The 24,111-nt window shown below is 39.3% G+C and overlaps 1 protein-coding gene across 1 annotated transcript in view; it reads left to right on the forward strand.

Annotated features, from left to right (window-relative positions):
• The window catches only part of LOC124065876 (heterogeneous nuclear ribonucleoprotein L-like), a 36,943-nt gene extending 12,972 nt beyond the window's left edge, over positions 1–23,971 (forward strand). Inside the window, exons 3-14 of the mRNA XM_046401745.1 lie at positions 2,881–2,990; positions 3,099–3,226; positions 4,267–4,352; positions 4,453–4,549; positions 7,482–7,554; positions 15,663–15,734; positions 17,457–17,674; positions 17,984–18,105; positions 18,765–18,966; positions 19,531–19,588; positions 19,734–19,832; positions 21,261–23,971. Of these exons, the coding sequence (XP_046257701.1) occupies positions 2,881–2,990; positions 3,099–3,226; positions 4,267–4,352; positions 4,453–4,549; positions 7,482–7,554; positions 15,663–15,734; positions 17,457–17,674; positions 17,984–18,105; positions 18,765–18,966; positions 19,531–19,588; positions 19,734–19,832; positions 21,261–21,316 (1,321 nt within the window). The 3' untranslated portion in view covers positions 21,317–23,971. The remainder of the gene's footprint in view (positions 1–2,880; positions 2,991–3,098; positions 3,227–4,266; positions 4,353–4,452; positions 4,550–7,481; positions 7,555–15,662; positions 15,735–17,456; positions 17,675–17,983; positions 18,106–18,764; positions 18,967–19,530; positions 19,589–19,733; positions 19,833–21,260) is intronic.
• Positions 23,972–24,111: the final 140 nt, after the last annotated feature.

Consider the following 24,111-nt stretch of genomic DNA (forward strand, 5'->3'; position numbering starts at 1 on the left):
ACCCAGGTAGGCAAAATACACTGGATTTACTAAACTCAGTGGCTAACGAATCTATTGTGAAATCTGTCCTTCCTCCTTAGCAAAGATTGATCAGCTTGAAAATCTGCTGAGCTTTCATCTGGCATAATTCTATTGTTGTCCATGGTTATTGAAATGCAGAAGTCCAGGTGAATAGGTGGCACCATACTGCCAGCAATAAGTAAAAAAATAAATAAATATCTATACTGTAAGGCAAACATCCAAAACAAAATGATAAGAAAATTATCATCCAAATACAGTTTGGATGATACACACACTCATTCACTCACCTCATAACCAATACTTGAACACTTTTTATTTCTAGTTTTTTGTTCTTGTTTTTTTGTTTTGTTTTGATTTTTTTGTTTTGTTTCTGTTCTGCGTATAGTAACCTTTTAAAAAGCAAATAGCTAACACTCACACCAACACATTTGACCATACATTTTTATGTCGGATACACAAAGTAAAAACTGAACAGCATGAAGTCACAGACACCAAATGATTTCGTGTAATAATCTACAGTTCAGCTTTAGCAGCTTCAGTGTAAAGCTAGTTACAGATGCTGAATAATTGAAGGAAGCATTTTGTGATACTGCAGTTTCCACTCTAATAGACTCCTTCTCCATTATTCACACTCCCCGCATTGTCCAGTATTCATTAACCTCTTATTCACCTGCGCACAGTTGCAGGGAAAAACATGCTGTAATGGATGCACACACACACACACACACACACACACACACACACACACACACTAAGGTTCAACATTACATGGGTTGAGATAGATAGATAGATAGATATACTAAGCCACTGCCCTGCATGTCACACCATATTCTTTTATACAGTGCATCCGTAAAGTATTCACGCTGTCTTGCTTTTTTCACATTTTGTTATGTTACAGTCTCGTTCCAAAATGGATTCAATTAAATTTCTCCCTCAAAATTCTACACAAAATACCTCATGATGACAAGGTGAAACAAGTTTGCTTGAATTTTTTGCAAATTTATTAAAAGTGAAAAACAAAAAATGTAACATGTACATAAGTATTCACGCCCTTTGCCATGACACTCAAAATTGAGCTCAGGTGCATCCTGTTTCCATTGAGGTTTCTACAACTTGAGTTGAGTCCACCTGTGGTAAATTCAGTTGATTGGGCAAGATTTGAGAAGGCACACACCTGTCTATATAAGCCCTCACAGTTGATAGTGGATGTCAGAGCACAAACCAAGTCATGAAGTCAAAGGAATTGTCTGTAGACCTCTGAGACAGGATTGTGTCAAAGCACAGATCTGGGGAAGGGTACAAAAAGATTTCTGCACAGTGGCCTCCATAATCCAGAATTGGAAGAAGTTTGGAACCACCAGGACTCTTCCTAGAGCTGGCTGCCCAACTGAACTGAGTGATCGGGGTAGAATGGCCTTAGTCAGGGAGGTGACCAAGAACCAAATGGTCACTGACAGAGCTCCAGTCTTGCTCTGTGGAAAGGGGAGAACCTTCAAGAAGGACAACCATTTTTGCAGCACTCCACCAATCAGGCCTGTATGGTAGAGTGGCCAGATGGAAGCCACTCCTCAGTAAAATGCATGTGAAAGCCAGCCTGGAGTTTGCCAAAAGGCACCTGAAGGACTCTTGGACCATGAGAAACAAAATTCTCTGATGAAACAAAGATTGAACTCTTTTTCATGAATGACAAGCATCATGTCTGGAGGAAACCAGGCACTGCTCATCACCTGGCCAATACCATTCCTACTGTGAAGCCTGGTGGTGGTAGCAGCATGCTGTGGGGATGTTCTGCAGCAGCAGGAACTGGGAGACTAGTAAGGGTCGAGGGAAGGATGACTGCAGCAATGTACAGAGACATCCTTGCTGACAATCTGCTCCAGAGTGTACTGGACCTCAGACTGGGGCGAAGGTTTATCTTCCAACAGGACAACAACCCTAAGCATACAGCCAGCATCACAAAGGAGTGACTTTCACTTTGTGATGTCCTTGAGTGGCCCAGCCAGAGCCCAGACTTGAACCCTATTGAGCATCTCTGGAGAGATCTGAAAATGGCTTTGCACCAATGCTTCCCATCCAACCTGATGGAGCTTGAGAGGTTCTGCACTTAAGAGTGGGAGAAACTCCCCAAAAATAAGTGTGCCAAGCTTATAGGATCATACACAAAAAGACTTGAGGCTGTAATTGCTGCCAAAGGGGCTTCAACAAAGTATTGATCACAGGGTGTGAATACTTATGTACATGTTATATTTTTGTTTTTTAATTTTTAATAAATTTGCAAAAAGTTCAAGCAAACTTGTTTCACTTTGTCAATATGGGGTATTTTGTGTAGAATCTTGAGGGAAAAAATGAATTTAATCCATTTTGGAAGAGACTGTAACATAGCAACATGTACAAAAATCCTATCCAGATGCACTGTACCATTTGTCTGATGGTGCTGCATTTATGGTGGAAATTTACTTGCCAAGGGCAAGTGGGTTGCTGAAACCTGCATATGAACACAGGTATTATCATGTTGCACTATTTTGGCAGGTACTTTAAAGGACTTCTTTTTCACTTTGTTTTGTCTTTCGTTACTTTTATCTAAAGAACAAAAGGTAGTGAACTCCTTTGCTTCCATGTAGTGGTCGGGAAAGCCTTTGCCATTGGTTCAAAATTGACAGCACACAAAATGACCCATTCCTGTTCAGATCTGAGAATTGAGTACTGAGGATTGAAACACAATCAGCTGTTCTAGGATGTTGTCAAAGGATGGAATGGAAGACCTGCAGTATTGCTGGCAGAGGAGGTGATATGTGGAAGAGATTGAAATGAATAGCATGTATATGTCCTATCCTAATGTTTACATGTGTGTGTTCTCAGTTATGTGATGATGATGCCATTCAAGCGTCAGGCTTTGGTGGAGTTCTCTGCAGTGGAGAGCGCAGACCGCTGTGTGTCCTGTGGGGCCAAGGAGCCTGTATACATCGCAGGTTTGATCCCCAGGCTTTTTACTGGTTAGACCTAGAGATGAAATTGATTGGTTACACATACATGTACATTGCATACCATGGTCATATTTTCATTCATATATTCATCAGGCCAACAGGCATACTTCAATTATTCCACATCCAAGAGAATTACCAGGCCTACCAACGCTGACAATCCCAATAGTGGCAACAAGGTTCTCCTGCTGTCCATCCAGAATCCCCTTTACCCTATAACCACGGTAAACACACATACACACAATCATCTATTCATCTATATGGATATTATTATTATTATATTATTTGTGAATTTCTTCCTAAAACTTATTTCAAGTACAATTGTAATGTACCTACAAAAATACGCTGTATGTTCAGTATATGATACTTTTGATTGTTTTTCATATCATGTCAAGCTTTTGGTCATTATCAGCATGATCTTACTACCCACAAAAGCAGGTGTAATGAATCCTCGATGATGAACACAAAAGTAAATTAAGTGTTCATAGAAAGGGCTTAGTCCCAAGCTACAGTGCCTACAAAATGTATTCACCCCTTTGGATTTTTACCCCTTTTATTGTTTTTGTAAATGGAATCAAATGCAATATATTTAGCGTTTTTGATAAAAATTTACAAAAAAAGCTCTTTAATGTCAAAATGAAAACAGATGACAAAGTAATGTCAGCCAATTAAAACATATTATGTAAAATAAGTGATTGCCAAAATGTTACCCCCTTTAAAGTGACTGACCTAATTCAACAGAGGTCCAGCCAATTGGTGCTAGTAGTCTCACAGTTAATGAAGTCACATGACTGCAGTGAACATGCCTCAAGTGACACCTGTGTCTGGAAGGTCCAGTCACGTGTTAATCAGTATTCCTGGCTAAGACAAAGAACACCCCAAGTTCCAAGAAAAGGTTACAACGAAGTTTCTGTACACTGAAATTTGTCCTTTTTGTAGCTGATTTGAGTATTATAATACTATGAGATACTTTTTGGTCCTGAAGTAATAAACCACAAACAGTAATGAGGCCTCTTTGCATTGTCAGGGATAGAGTGGTGTTTTTATAACTGGTAACTGAATTTCACACAGCTGTAACCAAATATAGTCTCTCGAGAATTTAGAATTTAGAATTTAGATTTTGAGTATGGGAAAAGTTTTCACTGGATCCCTAAATAAAGATCCGAAGCCTGTCCTTCATCCAGGTTAAGACACACAACATCATTAGAAACTTTTATATTATGCTGAATGCTGAATTTCTTTCTTTTTTCTCCATTTGGTCCAGGATGTTCTGTACACAGTGTGTAACCCAATTGGTAGTGTTCTGAGGATTGTCATCTTTAAGCGAAATGGAATCCAGGCCATGGTGGAGTATCCTTACTGAGAGTGTAAATTTGTTGTGTAACTTTTGCTGTGTGTATCTGTGTGTTTGAATGTGTAGCATCCTCTCCTTGACCCACCCCCCCCCCAGGTTCGAGTCTGTTCAATGCGCACAGAAGGCTAAAGCTGCTCTGAACGGAGCTGACATCTATGCTGGTTGCTGCACACTCAAGATTGAATATGCAAGGGTAAGCGACATAAAATACATCAACAGCAAGAGGTCTGGTATCATTCTGCATAATCAGTGCGTTTGCACTGATGTGCTGTGTTTTCTCAAGGAAATCATAGAAATATTTGCACTGTAGGTTCTTAGGAATGCCTGTGACTCACTTACATACATTTACGTTACAGTAACAGTGCATTAAGGTAATCACAACGAGTATAAACAAAAACCAAAATACATTTTTGTTTTCTATTGGCCACAGATGTTACACTGAGAGAATTTGTACTAAGAAATAAAATTAGGTTTTCTGGTTTCAGAGCCACACCATCACTAATGTCTGAAATGCAATTTACAAAATTGTGGACAGGGCTCAGACAATCAGATGCAGTTGAGATATATTTACTTCTTTTGGCATTTGGCAAAAATGATGTACTGTACTTTAACAAACTCCTACCGAATTAAATAGATCAGCTTCAAATTTGGTCTGCAATTTAAATATCTTAACAGTGAACCACAGAAAACGACATTTTCTATACTTTTCCGGGCTTATCCTCCCAGCAGGTTGACCAGATCCACCTCAAATCAGGTCAGACAAGCCTTAAAACATTCAGATTTTCAAGATTTAGACTCTGTAGTCTGAAGCAGCAGGGCAGCTTTATTTGGGGTAATCTTATCAAGCTAAATTTGCATAAAATGTGAAATGAAGAGAACAGTCGGTCCTTGAATAAACTTTGTTGTACCAAGTTACAGCTGGTTTAGGAGAACTGTAGAGACTTGACAGTAATATCATGCTTCGAATATGAACAGATCATCATATGCTGTAGGTGTTATCACTTAATTAACCCTTAATACTATGGCTGTTTTGGTTATATAATCTAAATGAAAACTTCTGGGAAGTAAAGGAGATTTTTAGCGTATTTATATAAGCATGGCTGTGTCTGGAGCAGGACATATTCAGTAATGACCATCTCATATTAAGAGCTGTGAAAACTGTGTGTTCACGTATAACCATCATATTTATACAGTATAAATACTGATTAATTAAAATGCTCATCAGATATCCTCATCACCACAGGTTCATTCAAAATTACATGACTGTGCATGTAAGAAACATAATACAGTAAGAACAATATTTATTGTCATTAGCTTTTATTTTGGAAATCTCCAAATTGATACAGTAAAAATTTGAATAAAATCTAAAATCAAAATCTAATAATTCCTCGCAATTCAGTGGGAGTGTTCCTTCCTGTGATTATATACAATTAATCTTTTATTTCCATGTACAGTAGTGAGCAAAAGTTTTAGGCACTTTTCTGTGTTGCTAATGACATAATACACATTGAACCAAAATCATTCAGTGAGACAGAAACAGCTGTGTAGGGAGAATAACACTGGGTTAGGACTGGGTTTTAGTCATACTAAAAAGGTTGCTGAGGACATTGTAACCTAAAAAATCTTGCAGCATGGCGAAAGCAAGTATGGCAGCAAGACTCAAAGGTGGTCACCCTGCATCAGCAAGGTCCTTTACAGGCAGCAGTTTGGAGACAGATCAGTGTTTATAGAAGTGCTGTCTAAGCTCTTCTTCACAAGCACAAAGAAAGGGGCAAGACTGAGGACTGAAAACATCAAGGAAACTCAGTGCAACAGGCCAAACAAACATCAAGCTGACTTCTCTTCGCAATCAGAAGATGTGCAGCAGTGCAGTCAGCTCAGAACTAGCAGAAACCAGCAGGACCACAGTACATTGATCTATAGCCCTGAGAAGTCTGGAAGTGGTCTTTGTGGAATACTTGCAGCCAAAAAGCCTTTTCTCTGATGTGGAAATAAATCCAACCATCTTACCTATGCATGAAAACACAAGAACCGAGTTGCCACAATGGCAGCAGGTGGCCTGAACTTGTTAAGCAAAATTTAAATTGCGTTTGTCTGTAACAGAAGGAATTTTGTTTGACGATGGGCTGGAGAACAATGAAGGAAAATAATTACAAAGAGCTGCATACTCTTCCAAGAATCTCTCACCAAACCTCATATAATATTTCCTCCATAAAATCTGTCTCCTACAGGAACTTAATCAAATCATGTCAATCTCTGCTTAGGTTCTGAATGACTGTAGATTCAAGAGAGACAGGCTTAATTAAATTAATTGTTATATTAATTGAGTGATAATACAATAATCTGTAGAGAATAATCAATAATTAAAACCTAATCAAAAAAGCAGTCTTATCAATTGCTAAAAAAGTAATCATTAGGTGCAGCTTAGACTACATTATGCCCAGAGCCATATATTCAATGGCACTGGTTATACCTAATGAGGCATCAACTAGAGTTTTAATGTCAATATTTTGATGAACCTACTTGATGGTGAGTGAGAAGTAGCAGTGAACTACAAGCTGCCAAGCATTTAGCTCCGTCTGAACATACACATTTTGAATGGGCACTGTATTTATAGAATAAAATGATGAAGTGAAAAAATAATTCAGTGCAACAGGTCAGAGGTCACTTTCGCTGTGACATCACCAATATCCATTATTCAACACAACATAACACAGGACGAGAAGGGCAGACTGTAACCATATTTCAGATTTTGTATATATATGTATATTACTGTATATATATAGTATATTATAGAGTGTGGACAGACAAGGGTGTGAACTGCAACTTGATTGGTACATGGAGGCATACAATTGCAAGATGGTAGTTCTTTTGTATTGGAGATGGTGGTAGCTTAATAAAGTCCATACATGTCCATGTTATTCTCATCTCAAAAGACTTGTGATGGATGAGAGATATTTTAAATGTATCAAAAGTAGGCAGTAGGTTTGCAAATTTGTCCATATTTAATAGAACCTTTGGGATATAAAATTATGTCATCTGCATAAACTAGTAATTTTAAAATTTTAAAACCTGTGGTATGTTTAACTCTATCCAGATTAATTCTTTCTTCTTTGTGTCAACAGCCAACACGTCTGAACGTGATTAAGAATGACAACGAGAGCTGGGACTACACTAAACCATACCTGGTCAGAAGAGGTAAGACATACACTATCTCTCTGTGTCTCTCTTTCTCTTTTGTCTGTTTCATACTTGAACTAAGGAGAGATCCTGTGGTGTAGAAGGTAGGACTGTTTTTAGTCTGAACTCTCTGTAGGGGCACATTTCCCTTCACTGCAGCAATCCTTGATTCATGCTACACCCATAGATGAAAATGGCCATAGCTTTCACGCCATTTGTGAAACTGTGTCCAGATCTTCAGTCATTATGGGTCAGTCTTCGACCGTGGATTAAGAATGTAGTCATAACCAGTTTGGACCGTAGTCCTCCATCACACCAAGACTCCTGCGCCTCTCGTCTCTCCATCTGCAATCTAAACACTCTCACACCAGCCAATCACCGGCCTCTCACAAGCGTTGCACCTTCGCTTACCATGACGAGAGAGAGAGAGAGAAAGAATCATTGAGGGAGACAGAGAGAACAGAGAAAAAGGGATGGACGTCAGGCTGACCATGCACAGCAGCTTTCTTCCATCTTCACCTTCTGCAACTCAGCAAAAAGAGAGAGGGAGAAAAAGAGATGGATCTCACTTCTGCTGACCACCATGCAGCTGGTGCTTCAACATGCCCAGGAGGCCTCAGCCCCACCTCTGCCTGCAGGACTCCAGTAGCACTTCCTTCTATCTAGCTACTCAACCCTGTGTTTTTAAACTCCTCCTCCTCTGTCCAGAGAAGTAGTCTTGCATGGCCTGATATCTGGTCCACACAGTGCAATGAGCTCCACTAGATTCTACATTTCACTCAGTGGTTCTTTGATGATTTTGCAGGTTCTTAAGTAAACCGGTGAAAATGTTCCATATGCCCTAAGTTTTTCCTTTTTTTTCACTGCCAAAATATTGATTGAAAACTCTTTCTAGTTTAAAGTTCAACATGGTGGACCAGACATAACGTGATCAGAGTCAAAACTGTGGCTATGCAAGTCTACAGTATTAAAGTATGGCCTAATCTCTGCTCTCTGTCACTTTACTCCATCTGAATTAGGGCTGTCATGATATCAGATTTCCTTTAGATCCATATTGAGGCACAAAATATCAAAACAATGGAAGCATTTCAATACTAAATATATAATAAGATAATAAGAACTATCATTAAATATTACTGAATATTTCAGATGTCATTCAGAATTTAGCTGCTATATTCAAAAGGACATAAACACATACAGAAGACAGATAGAATAGACAGTTAAATACAAATTTATAATATTGTCTCCAGAATTTGGAGTGAGTGTCTGTATGCATGTTTGAACTTCTCTTTGTGGATGTGCGTGTGAGCAGATGATCTGTACATGTGGAGGGTTCAGATAAGTTCAAAAAGTAATCTCAATTTACTGTATTGTTTGACTAAATGACATGACACTATTATTTGTACTTCTGTAAGTAAATTGTGATAAGGGTTAAAAAAAACCCAAAAAACAGTATATTGTGACAGCCCTAATCCTAATCTGAATCCCCTGATGCTGTACATTCAGACACGTGCATGCATGTGCCTTGACATAATGTAGCTCATACAATGTCAATTGTTATATTGTTGATATAAAGATGCGCAGGAATGCATCAATGCCTTGTTTAAACATGGCCAAACAACACTCCAGCTGTAATATAACCATAACAACCTATGTTATCTATGCATGGTCCCAGTGTGCACAGTGAACTACTCTAAATGCAGCATTCTTTGTACTGTATGTGGTGTGTAGCTCAGGATTCTTACTCAAAAGTGTGATGAGATTAATGTTGGGGTCAGTTTATTGTTAACTCAGTCAGTTCATGAAATTATATTCACATTTCTACATTTTCAAACAACACTGTCCAGAGCCGGACATCTATAAAACTACTGGCTCAATCGCTACCTTCTGGCCAGTGTTGTCCATTGTACACAGTAAATATCAATAAATGACATTTCTGGTCCCTTTTATTGTTTCAGTAGTATAAAGCCTTTGCTCTGCCTTAAGCCTATGAGTTTGTCTCTACTGTCACCCTCAGACAAAACTCTTAGCTTTTAAGGGCCATGTGGCGTTCTCTTGCAAACAGACAGAAGTAATATTTACATCCACTGAACAGCGTTGTATGTATTCATGAATTCTAACAAACTTGTTGAGTGCATATAGTATTTGCCAATCCAAGAATTTTAATGTAATTTTGCATCTATGTTTACTAGATTGCGGTATTATAATTTTCTACTTTTGTTGGTACATTGTTAAATACAGTAAGATGGTTTGTTACTGCCACCTTATTGATCACTAAAATACCATGACGCCACTGGTAAGAATGTGTATTGCGTCACCTTTGTGTTTGTCACGTGCATTCTTATATGTTAGGGAAAACAAGGACCAGCTCATGTAAAACCAGCTCCATGACCATACTAGAAGTGTAATACTCCACAGGGAACCTTTAAAGATGGCCTCTTAACACAGCATTAGACTTAATAGTTTCAAAATTATTCATGAAATGACTGATAGCATGATGAACTGGTCCCAACTCTGTTATATATTAAATATCTACTAAATAAATGTATATCTTCACTGTTTTCCTTTTTTCAGTGGGGGCACATTGCAAGAACACAGACAGCGACAAGTCATGACTGAACATTGTTTTTGAGTAGCAATGGGAATCACTGGTCACAGATTATGCTATTTAGTGTGGCGACAGCGTGTAGAGACATGAAGCGTGTATTCTTCGCACAGGATTAATGCATTGTGTGAGTAAAAAAAAAACAAAATTCAATAAATAGTCTGATATTCTGATGCTTCTGATGCTTTTACCAGACGTTAAATTTCAGACTCACTTTCCTTTGTGTCAGTGATCAGTCTGTGGTCATAAATCAGGTCATTGGCTTTAATCAACTTAGTCAACAAACGGTCCCCTGTTCCCTGCGTTTGAGTCTTTTAATCTTATAAAGTCCGTTCAAATCATGGTGTTTTTTAAATAACAGTTAACTGTTGGATTTCCATGTCTTCGATCATAGCTGTGTTTTTCCATACCATGCACCAACTTACTGCTCATAGATCATCTACTTACATTCATCCTCTATCTTTTAATACCAAGTCGGCTAGTGGCTTTTGCAAAATCTTCCTAGCTGCCTTTACCAATTATGTCTTTAATCAGAAGGATCTTTCTGTCAATGTATTTTAATAGAACATGTCGGACTAACCTGGATGACATAATCCCCATCAAGATGAAACAAGCTAAATAAGACACTCCCTTGGCTTGATGGCCGTACAAGGGATATCAAGAGGTATTGTAGAAGAGCTGAATGAAAATGAAAAAATAATGGCCAACTCTTGACACCCTAAAAAGTCTAACATTGGTCTGTCAGCATGCTGTCAAAGAAACTAGATATTCAGCCAAGAAACTGAAAATGAAAACTTAACGCTCTTCCTCAATCCTAATTTTAGAAGTCTGCTGCTGCTCAATTACTTTCTAACATGAGTAGTCAAGATTTTGTGCCCAGCACAGAACAGAATGTACAAATCACTTAGTGGTCTTCACTGAATCTGGGGTTTGTTTCATTTTAATTATTCTTGATTTGAACTGTGTTGGTATTAAGGACACTGCTCTGGACTGGTTTCGCTCCTGGCTCTCCAACAGATCTTTCTCTGTTGTAATGAGAGAACTCACTTCATCCCCTTCCCCCTTTCATGCGGTGTTCCCCACAGATCAGTTCTTGGCTATTTTCTATTTATACTCTTTCTTTGGGTCAGATCATCTGTAGGTATAATGTTAATTTCCGCTCTTATGTGGATGACACTTAACAGTCATGTTATGGTTTGTCTCGATAACAAATGTGGTATGTCACATCATTTCTTCTGGCTTAGCTGGAATCTGTTCTTTTATTCAGTCCCCCTAACCTGACCTATGACAGAACCTTGGAGGCCTGTCATCCAATGTCGAGCACTCTGCCTGCACCACCATAAATTACAGATTGCAAGGGCCCAAAGATATTTTCAGCAGTGCCGCTTCTCTTCCATTTCACCTGCACAAAACCTGTCGCCGTCCTTTATTAAACAGACAAAGACAGTTTGACTGTTATAACTGTGAATGCAGATTCACATCCCATAGGCCATGTTGGACTATTATTTTTAAGGACAAACTGAAACATTTCTCAGATGTTGTGATGATTTTGTGCAACTTATCTCTTGAACTGCCAGCATTATATCATGTAAGAATCACTGAATTGTATGAGTTCAGTAATATTTTCATGTAAAATGTGTGTTTACAAAATTTTATCGCCTTGAATGCTACTCTCGGTACACACAAACGTAATAGATGCTGATGCTCTATATAAAAGTGCTTTGGGGATTTGTGAAGTGTTCTCCTACTATGCAGATACTCGCACTTGTTCAGTTAAAAGCTATAAGATAGTACAAAGTAAGATAATACTTTCAGCACTGCATTTTCCTGACATTTAAAGAAGTTATAGAAGCACCGTATTTTGTACCTGAAACTAAATAGGGAAGCTTTCTGAACAGAAACTAGTCTGGTAATTTATAGTAAAGGCGTGGGCACGCTTTTATAATGTAATGCAAAATTCATCGTACAACAGCCTTGCAAAAATACTGCCCTCTTATTGTCTTGTTGATGTTCATGCTACCCTACTTAGAGTAAACAGGATAAAGTAACAGGTCTCCTGTTTTTTACATGTTGTTAAGTCTCCCCTCTTCTCTTTGATAGCAGCTTTCATACCACCGTTTCACTGTCTTCTCTTTGTCTTCCTCTTCCCCTTTCAGCTCGCCTACCTGTCTGCTTTCACATTCTTCATCTTTTGCACTCTCATCATCTTGTGTCTGCTAATCCTCTCACCCTCCTGTCATGTCCTTCTCATCTTTCCTCCAACATACCTCTCCCTCCATGTCTCCCTCCTACTCCTCCATAATCTGTTCATCCTCTTTTCTTCCTCCACATCCTCTAGCCATCCTAGCCTTCCTCTTTCTCCTATTCCTTCTTACTCCTGGTTTTCTGGTTCTTTTTTTTCTCTTTTTGCTGTTAGCTTCCCAACCCACAATCATTTTCTCCCCCCCTTTGCCTTCCATAGCTTTCTTTCCTTCTGTTTTTCCGAAAAGCAATTTCTTGTTATTTTCCCCTTCTTCTCTTTCTTTTTTGTCACCATCTCCTCCCATTTTCTTTCCCTCTCCTGTCATTCTCTTACTTCCTTTACCCTATTCAGTAATTAAAAAACTATCACTGCCATTAAACCTATATTATCCACTGTGTGTGTGTTGAGGCAGTGCTCACATTGCTTCAGATCAGCTTGCACAAGGTCACATCCAAGGACAGAGAAGGAGCTCTGTCCTGGATGGGTTACACAGTCATACAGTAATACACACTGCGCTGTATTTCAAAGTGGCTGCAAAGTGGTCGTAGGTTGCTGTAGATTTTAATATTGTTACTGTGTGACATGCTGGTAGTGATAACCTTCATAGAGCAGCTGGTAACTCCAGCTGGTAATTAATCGAACCCCCAGAGGATGCGGTCTGAGAGGGATTTGCTTTGATTTGTTTTTGTCGTTCGTTCGTATTGTGCTGAAGGAAATGATAGTTCATGTCTGTTAACAGCTTTAAATGTAACGCTGAACACTGAGATCTCTTTCTCTGTCTCAGCAAAATACTTGGAGATTTGGAAAGCCAGCAGGCAAATAATGCGCAAATATTACATTTTTGACTCAAGGATTTCAGCTGAAGCTCTCGTTGACTCGATTTTGAATCCTGTAATATTGTTCAGAATAAGCTCAAAGATCACTATCTAGCCATGCTGTACCTCTTTTTGTTCCGTTTCTTTTCTTAATTGAGGGATGAGGGCGTATTGTCAATTGTGTTTTTTCCAAAATATCAATGGATCCAGATGTTGACCCAGTTTTACCTGGCAACAAAAATATTCACATGTCCACATAAACTTTGCAAGCCCATGCTGCAGTATAGTCTGCCCACATTCCTATACTCAGTAAGTTGCAAACACTAAGCAGGTTCTCTGAACATACCAGAGAAACACGCACGCTGACCGTGTGCGCTGCTAGTCTGTGGTGTGAAGGTCAGTGTGGATGGCCGTCCTGCTGTCCGGATTATCTCCAGGCCTTCTCACTTTTCACTGCTGTAGCATCTCTCCATTCAATGGCAGCATGTGCTGATGTGTGTGTGTGTGTGTGCTTGTCTTCAGGATATAACACAGCAATGCATCAGCACTCTGCCAAATAACTGCTGACCTGTTGACCAGTGTGTAGAGGTTGGGGCAGGGATACTCTTTTCAGCTGACTTTGACCCTTAAAAAAGCAAGTCAGTGTAATTTCAATGTGCCTTCTGTACTGTGCTATATTGTTTGTATGTAGTATATATAGTATACTATGTATTTTAACTTTGTTGTGGATTAGGCACAGTGATTAAATGTAATGTTTTTATCATTATGATGATAATGTAATGCAGGTTGATGTTCTTTCGTGCTGAGGGGGAAAAAAGAGAAAGCTTGATGCCTCACAGGTACTGTCTCTCTCTACCTCTGTTCACACGACATTCTCTGTATCATTATATCTGCCTGTCTCTCAATAAAACCGCCTTAAAGCTGCTTATTTCTTATTTACTCACCTCCATCATTACCATAAAGCGTACTCAAGTTTTGTTTTTCTGGGCTATAGAATCATCACTCAGAGTGTTGTTTATAGAAATGATTGTAATTTGAACTCACATATTTTCAACATACAAAAAAATGACCAAACCAGTAATATCTGTGGTGTACTTTAGTAGCACTATGGAATGTCTGAATAAATGAAGCAGCTGCCCTTGACTTTGCTCACACTCGTGTGGAGCGTAACTTCTGATGACACATTGTTTAAAATATATCTTTTCCAGAGCTATCATGATCATATGAGTCATTAAAAAAGGCCATGTGTGTCGGGGCAGTATTCCAGTGGTCACCTTCATAGTGTGTGTTGTATGGGTTTTTGTTTTTTTTTTTGTTGTTGTTTGTTGTTTTTTTTTTTTCTTTAAGAAAATATTCCAAAGATTATCAAACTAGATGCTCCCTGTTGTCTGAAAGATGTAATTTGCTCGCCCACAGAGAATACAAACTGTTCTAACGGATTCTGTTGTTTTCAGGTTATGAAAAAATCACTAAAAACAACTCTCTGCTGGCCATCACTATTCCAGTACTTCCAATGTTTAAAAGATTTGGTGCATTCCAAGGGCTGGTTATTGTTATTGTGTTTCAGATCTCAGCAATTACTCAGGTAAGAACAGCATTTGCAGTGACCATCATGCTCTGCCTGGATGCCTTGTTCTGTTCAATGCCAAGCCTGTTGCCAGGGTTACGTCTGAACGGGAATGGCTGAATCCGTAGAAATGACAAAACCACGAAGACGTGATTTGCACATTGGCAAAGAAATTTCCAGCTGTGCTGCTAATTCACCTCTGACCACAAGTATGATTGTACTGTGTGCTCAGAGCCCTTGCAAAGTCTACACAGTAATCTGCTTATTGTTAATAAGATGGTTACACGGGTTGGTTGCATAGTGTGGTAATATTCCTGTTTCTGTGCTACAGAGCCTGACTGACAGATCCCCTTCCACATTATCCTTCAGCAGTTTCCCTTCAAGACTCATACTTGTGACATTATACTGCTGTAGCGAAACCTGATAAGCAATGACAGATAATGGATGGTTGGGTTTTTTGCAACTTCGCTCTTTTTCTTGTTGTTTTGTGTAACATTTCTATCAACACAATGAACATTGCAATAACCAAGTTAATTGCTGAGATCTGCGAACATGTTAACATCACTAAAGATGGCTACCGTGGGTTAAACCTTCTTTGAAAGAAAAACCAAAGAAAGTGACCCAAGCTGTCTCTTGTAATCATCCAGCCCTAAGAGGCGAGTTTAGCTCTCTCTGAGACTAACTTGAACTCGAGAGAACCAGTTTCTTCTATTAGACACTGATGTGGCCTTGCTCTGGATTAAATACTTCTTACAATTATACTGAATTCTGAGTCTCCAGAAATAGGAAAAAAGAAATCTGTGAAAGAAGCCCATTGTTTGTAAGTAAATTACTGTGGGCCCTGTACACAATCTAATAATGTGTGTGTGTGTGTGTGTGTGTGTGTGTGTTTTTCAGACCGTGGAAAGGGCAGGCAGAGACAGGCCATTTTAGGAGAACACCCATCATCCTACAGTGATAACGGCTATGGTAAGACAAGCACACACACACAGACACACACACACACTTAGAATTACATTGGTAACTGAATCTGCTGTCTTGCACAAGGTAGCTACTTCATTTACAGTTCCCATACCTCTGAGGTGAAAGTTGACACTCTCCTACGTACACACACACACACACACACACACACAGGTAGCAGTAGGTATACCTTCACCAGCATTTGGAAACTGATCCCTGCCAATTACACTGTCTTTAACTTAAGCTGTCCCACAATACACACACACAAACACAATGGTTATACTTTTTTTGTGGCCGTACCACAGATAATTGAATGAGACACACACATATGACTGTCGTTTTCCATCAACATGTACACATGTACTTGTGTGTACATGCATATGGTGTGTTGTTTCCTACACAGCATTCTTATTAATTTAGCTGATTGATTCCAGATTAAATCTTGCTCCTTCTCTTCCCATACCTAATGTGAGATATATCCTGTTTTAAAATGAACTCAGTGTTAAATGTTTCATGGCAAGATTAGCTCCTTGCGTGAGCGACACTGATGAGCGTCACAGTGTGAAGCTCAAGGTGATTTATTTGATGAGTAGGGAGTCAGAACGTGTTGACACATTGGGCCCATATGAATATTTACTGTTTCGCAGGCAGCATTGATAGTCTTTGTGAAAAGGATAGCCAAACCACAGCCTATGTATTGCATTTAATAGCTTCCTGAATGACTCATAGGTTGGTCAGACACAACAGCTGCTTGTTCCTGACAGGTGAAGGTGTCCTAATAGGGGATATGATGTCTTTAGATTTGGGGGACTCACAGAGTGATAGACGGTATGCAGGCCTCCCTGTTGAGTAGCAATAATAAAATATGTGTTACTATATGATTAGGCACACTAAGAAATGTATTTGGGTGAGTAGTTGGGCTGAGTCTCATATTTCATTTTATAAAAAAGCCAGACCCCTCCTCTGTAAGCTGACCAGTGAGCTCCTTCGTGCACAGCTGAGTCACACAGTGACACAAACAGTTGTTACTGAAGGAACAAAATCTTGTCAGCTTGTCGACTTGTCAGCTGTCAAGGCTGCATCCCCTCTGGCAGTCAGATACCTCCATCATCCATGGAGCTCCCAGGAGCAATGACCACAGTCTGATCAGAAGAACAAATGGCCGTGTGCTATGCTCAGTGTGCATCTTGTTATGTTTTAACTTGAGATATGACACATTTAACTTCACTGAGGGTCAGCTTTCTGTTGTGATGCAGAATACTGAATAATAGAATAATAGCCACTAAGGTGCAGTATGGTTAACTCATGACTAACTCTTAGTGTCAAATGTGCAGTTTTAATGCAGACAGTTTATAAAATACGTTAGTTTATGTTATAAGAGGGTTCCTGGTAAAATGATTTCTTGCAAATTGTGGAATCCCACCTGAAGACGATGCAGCCACATCTAACAGTCTACACAGTTTTAATGGTATACCCCTCACTACAATGTGCAATTGGTTTGACTCAGACGACACCGTGCTTCGCTCACATTTCCTTCCAGTGTTGTTTGGGTCCATCTGAGGTCGAAATGAAACACTGAGCTGAAGCTCCTCAAGGTGGTTGGAGGCAAAGAAACTTTGTCCATGTGGTGAACTGCCCGGGATTGCACACTGCAGTGAGGGGTGGTTCAGGTGGCCTCGCTGAACTGAGCTGAATTGAGAATCTGAGCCCCTGTTGTTTCTGCCTCCTCAGGTCCACCCTGCCCCCTGCTGCCTCTGCCCGGCAACAGCAGGTACAAGCTCACCTCAGTGGATGTTCCTGACATGGTGTCCTACCCTCTGCCCCAGTCATCATCCTCATACTCTGGCCATGCCCCTAGCTCTGTTGCCATGGTGAGTGGCCTCCATCCATCCAAGATGAACTGCACCCGCATCTTCAACCTTTTCTGCCTCTACGGAAACATTGAGAAGGTAGGTGTGTGTGTGTGTTTGCTTAAAGTTGCTCTTTGACAGGTTTCTTGTCTGTAAGAGAAATATAAAGACACCCTTCTGATGTTATTTTTCATAATCATTTCACTGATAAATGTAAATAAAAAATATTGTTCTCATATTGGCTTCACATCTAATGCAGAATGTATTTTTTTAATTCATATGGGCACCCATGAGCGACTTGGAAAAATATAAACCTATCCTTTAAGGAATCATTACAAATGTTGGTGTATGAAAGTAGCATATGTTGCTTTTGTAAGAGCTGTTAATTGTGAGTGTGTGTGGTTGCAGGTCAAGTTTATGAAGAGTGTGCCTGGCACAGCGTTGGTTGAGATGGGAGATGAGTATGCTGTGGACAGAGCCATCACACACCTGAACAGCATCAAAGTGTTTGGCAAGAGACTCAACGTCTGGTGAGAAGTAGCTCAGTACACACACACACACACACACATATGCATTATTTTATTATATCTAAAGTTTCCTGTCTTTCACCATGTCTCGGCCTTACCTTAGCAAAGCTACTGATAATGCAGTAAATACACCACCACATTAATCTCTTTGTTATTTTTCAGCTTTTGAAATATGGAAAAATAGTAGCAAATGCTATGGCACAAGTCTTCAAAGTCTTCAGATATTTTTTTCCGAACAACAGCCCAAAAGACAAAGTCCAATTGACTGTGTTATAAAATAGAGAAAAGTCAAAATTGTTGTTGATTGAATTCGATACCGATCATCTTTCATCAGCAAGAGGATCGAACAGTTTTGAATTCTATAAAGTCACAAAGAATAAAAAGATCCAAACAATAAAGTCAGGCTAATAAACTGTAATCGTTATTATTAGTTTGACCCCCTCCTCAGTGTGTAAGCCTGTATGAACACTCCTAAGACACAGTTTGGAGCCTAAATGAGAGCCCTTGTGCTCTGGGTGGTGCCTTTACAGTGTCAGTGTTAAATATGAAATATTAACTGCCTACAAACCTGTTTTTGTGACATGTTGTGCATGTGTCTGTAGTATTTTGTGGGAAGCAGCTCTGACCTGATGGGTAAACGCAGGTGTTGTGTTGCTATGCAGTGTGTCGAAGCAGCACGCAGTGATCCCCAGTCAGGTGTTTGAGTTGGAGGATGGCAGCAGCAGCTATAAGGACTTTGCCATGACCAGGAACAACCGCTTCAGCAGCGCCGGACAGGCCTCCAAAAACATCATTCAGCCTCCATCTGCAGTGCTACACTACTACAACGTTCCTCCATGCATATCACAGGACCATTTACTGAGGGTATGCTATTCTGTCTGATAATGTCTTGTTGGAAGTTTTAGTTCAAACTATAATGAAAGGTATTGATCTGATTAAACTACATATGTACTATTTATGGAAATGTGTGTCAATATTCAAAAAAGTGCTACATTTACATGCAGGCATGCATAAATACTCGAATGTATTTTATTTTGTTTATAAAAGCAGCTGTTGGATCAAACTGTATGTCCATATAACAAAACGTACATAATCCGTTCATGACCATAGGTAAGATTTTTACATGCTAATTTCTAGAATTTTTTGAAATATCACCCCGCATGTTTTCGCAGGGTCATCATTAAGTGATATGAGCAGGGTAATATTTCATATTAAAATGACCTTTGGAAACAGGTTCAAACAGATATGAATATGATGATGCAGGGAGGAACAGTGCCTAAATGTCCTGCTGGGGACAGATGGACACTTGGCTGTGTTGAAACCCTCCCTCAGTTCAGACCATATGATGACTGAAGCTTTACATCCAATGTGTGTGTTGCCTAATGCAGCTCTACTCATACATTAGCTGCTGTGTGTGTGTTTTGGCAGCTGTGTACGGAGCATGACGTGCCTGGCTTTGTCAAATTCAAGATGTTTGATGCCAAACGTAAGTAAAACTTGTTTTATATTTGATTGATTGTTTTACTTCTGTGTGTAAAGCGATGAATTTGAAAGTGATCTAATGTAATGTCTTCTGCTGTTTTTATTTATCTACTGGCCTTTTAATTTCTCCTTGTGTATCTTTCTGTCAGCCTCCTCTAAGACCATCTCTGGCCTGTTAGAGTTTGACAGTAAGACGGAGGCTGTGGAGGTTCTCACTGTTCTCAACCACTACCAGATCAGGATACCCAGTAAGTCTGTCTTACTGGGACGCCTCTCCAGGCAGTCACATACTGAATGTTCCCTCTGTCAGGATCAATGTATATCCGATTACACTTTCCCTTTCCTTAATGCTGGTTGACACATCATCGTGTTTTTGGTTCCTGGCATAAGCAACTGAAACTCATACTGGTTAGTAATCCACCTAAATGTTACATCTGTGAGACTCGATTATAACACGTCAGTATGCTAAGTCCTGTAGTGACTGTCTGAGGTCATTTCTGAGGGCAATACCAGTATCTCAGATGTGAAAAATATGATATGTTTTGATAATTGTTTATTCTTATAGATTATTTGGTTTTTGTTTTAGGTTTAAGTTTAAATATTTTTGGTTAATAAGAATTGGATGTACTCAAGCAGCATTAATTTGTCAAAAACATTACACTGGGATGAAAACAAACAGCTAATATGTTTATCACAGGTAATGTAGCAGTTAATCTTACAAGAGTAAACTTACTAAATTAAATTAGTCGGCCTATCATAAACTGTTCACAATAACACGAAAGAATACAGTACAATAAAAATATGCTAAAGCTGAGGTTAGAAAAATTAAACACAAATATGAAAAATACTGTGTTTTTTGCATCTGAACTATAATAAGCTATATTTGGCTATGGTCATGATTAAGTAAAGCAGATCAGTCATGAAGGTTAAATGACACAGGGCTTAACAGGTTTCTCTCACATTTGCTCCCTAAAAATAGATGCATGCAAACCAGAAAATTAATTGACAAAAATTATAACGCTAAGCTCTGCTAATTCAACAGCTACAAGTCCCATATGCTGCAGTAGACTTTTCTGTCATGATGCAGCTGGTGACAAGTGAGAAGAAGATGAGCAACATTGAGAAGTGCAAAAAGTTAATAAACTGTGCTTCTTAACTGTTGGAAAAGTGAGTGGGGTTATCGCTTTATCCCTGAAGTAAGCATCGACTTCTGCCCTGGAAGAAAAACAAACATCTCCTCTGCTCAGCTTCCAGACTGTAGTCCATAGTCAGTGCATCTTCCCCACACACACCCACACACTCTCCTCTTGTGTGTGTGTGTGTGTGTGTGTTTAATGAGGCTATGATCAGACATCACACCATGCCTCAGCTTCTTTTACATGAACAGATGCAAACCTTTCTTGCTTTGATTAAACTATTATCGCACTTCTATTTTCTATGTGCAGGCCTACTTTTTACCTGTTTTGACTAATTAGTCATTTTCATAAATTTACCACACAGCAGTAGAACTTATGTAAAAAACTGTTTTAAACGTTTAGCTGTAGCCTACTCTTTTGGCATTTCTGTACTACAGTTTCTGAAGTCCTTTCACATTTCTTATACTCTTTTATCTGTGATAGGACATGAGTAATGCTCCAATTACAAGTTTATGTGTGTGTGTGTGTGTGTGGTTTCAGATGGGTCCAACCCATACACCCTGAAGCTGTGCTTCTCCACCTCGTCTCATCTCTAAAAAGTTGCCAAGTCTGCTGAACCTGATGATATCTGACCTCTGGCCTGAGAGAGAGAGAGAGAGAGAGAGAGAGAGAGAGCGGGACCATGGGAGACAAGTGGAGGGGAGATAAACAAAGAAATATGAAAGAAGAAGAGACCGAGAGTAGGTGGCCTTTGAAGGCGATAAAGAAGACGGAAAGAAAAGAGTTAAAGAGAGAGAAGACACTGTTACTGTCTCCAACCTGAACATTAAATCATCCACCCGTCCAATCACAACTCAACAAGCTGAGTGACTAATGGCATCTGGAGGACACATCTCGTGTGTTTGTCCCTGAAGTCTTCACTGCATGGTAAACTTGTCTTTGAGTGCAGACCTAGACAGACAGACAGACAGACAGGTGGGGACTCTTTGATCAATCAATTGTACAAAGTCTACTTCATTGTTGGTCCCACAAAATCATCATCTGTGCACATGACACATGTTGACTAAAATACCCGGTATTATTTTAATGTTTAAAAACTGATGAATACAGTGTGTTGTTTTGAATTGTCATTGAACATATACAGTATACGTGGATATGATTTTAGTTCTCATTTAGAGTTCCTTAGTGCTACGTGAACTTCTTGTCCTGGCAGCAGCGAGGCCTTGGGTCAGAAGTGTTGCTTCACTGTTCGGTCAAGCGTTTTGGCCCAAAGTGAGACAAGCAATGGCTGACCAAATGTTAAGCTTGCTGGGGATGGTCATCTCCAGAGAAAGACTCTACACAGTGTTGGTGATCCTCTGGTCTGACCTCTCCCCTAACATCAGCAGTTAGTGAAAATCTTCAGCTAGCACTCTGGTCTTTGACATGGTATCTGGGAAACTAATGTTTCCAAGAAGATGAGTTGTCATGTTTTTAAAAAGATAATGTTGTTTCTTAAGACCCACCTTCCACCTTCTCCAAATGTTCTGGCCTAGACACAAGAAATTTCAGACTCCTATGGCCTTTTTTCTAGCACCACAATCAGGAAAGGTGTGGTGAGGCTCTTCTAATAGTAAAGTTAATTATTTTGTTCTGGCTTTCATTTTTTTCTCACAGATCGACGTTGGCAGGAGGATCGAAGTTCTCAAGGCCTCAGTCAGCTGCTTCCTGCCCTTTTGTCTGTGGCCTGTTTTCAGTTTCAAATGAATCAGTCTCACTCCATTCTCCGTCATGCCAGAAATCTAGTACGTAACTGTCACAGTTGAGTTGCTGGTCAAGTTGTTTAGATACTGCTGGTGGACGTGGTTAGTCAAAAGCAAGGCATCAGAACGCGAGCACGAGCTCAGCTAGGTTTCCTAACCCTGCCTCTGTGAAATCACAGTCAGTGTCTGCTGCATGCTTTGACTAGAGTTATTTAACCTAATGAGGGCCCGTGTCATGAAATCTTTTGGAGTTTCCTTTCAGGAAACCTAACAGTTTAGTCCTCGGCTTACTTGCTGTGATTTGAGGTCTGTTGTGGTCAGTACTCTCATATACAGAAGAGTCCATGGTGCTAACACAAGACAGGTTTAACATTTTAAAAGAGGGGTCATTGCATCTGAAATATCTATTAGACACTTGCTCTGCTTTTATAATAGAGTGCACAACTACTGTGAGACAAGTATGTCAAAGTAGAACCAGGAGGTAGCTCTTCAGTTTAGCTTTTAATATTAGTGATAATCTTCCTGAAAAGTAGACTAATCTTACCTTCAGACACAGTATTTACCAATTGTATCGTCGGTGCACTTTCAAATCAGTTTAATTTCTGTGTGGAAAAAATTTATGCTCATTTAGATACAAATATATACAATAACTATTTGCACTGCACGTGGAAATCTGCTGGAATTGCATTGTACTCTGCATAACATTTTGCTTTGTCAAATTAAACAACATATTCATTTTTTTTTCATGCAATAATTTTATCTTATAATCTAATGATCATATGAGATTTTTTTGTGGATTTTTGCACAAAATATGTGAATAAATAGGCTACCTAAAATACTGGAGATGCATAGGCTACTTATGGAGGTGCAGAGAGGATGATTGGGCACACTGAGTTTCTTGAAGGCCACTTGTTTGGTGAAGCACAGTAATAAAAGTATATTGCCTCTGTTCCAGCCTGTATCTCACAGAGGACATACAGATTTTACTGCTCCAAGCCGTTCTTTTAGTACTCCAGGGTCCATCACCCTTGTGAATTAAGGCATGCTTTTTGTACATTATATGTAAATAAGAAAAAGGTGAGAATAGGTTTCAACAGATGAATCCCACTTTGTCTGTAGTGAAATTATTGCTCATTTAGATGTTGTTTGTATGTCTCTTACATCACTTGAATCTTACTGTATCTCTGAGGAGGTGTTATTTATTCTTTTTATATTTTGTAAACACTTAAAGGGGGTTGTAAATGAGGGCTGTTGTTATTCTTAATCACAGAACTGACAGTATGAGACAGGGAACACAGATATTGCTATATAGGGTTAATGTTGTTAATAGTCAGTAATCACTAAGAAAACCAAAAAAACAAAACAAAACAAACAAAAAAAAAAACCAAAAAAAACATACAACTATATTGTTCCATTGATTTAAGACTCTTGTGGTTGTAACTTCTATGTACATGTTCAAATGGAATAAATTCAGGTTTGGGGCTGGAAGGTCGGCTCCACACAGCTCAACTCGGCTGCCTCTCACTTGCCTTCATTTGTAGCTAAACATGGTGTTTAAAGAGGATGTGCTTGTTGATTTTTCAAACCACATTTGAGGTCATCAGAAACACACATATTATATCAATGAATAAGTTCATTTGAAAAAGCTA

Source organism: Scatophagus argus, chromosome 10 (assembly GCF_020382885.2).
Source record: "Scatophagus argus isolate fScaArg1 chromosome 10, fScaArg1.pri, whole genome shotgun sequence".
Classification (NCBI taxonomy): Eukaryota; Metazoa; Chordata; class Actinopteri; family Scatophagidae; genus Scatophagus; species Scatophagus argus.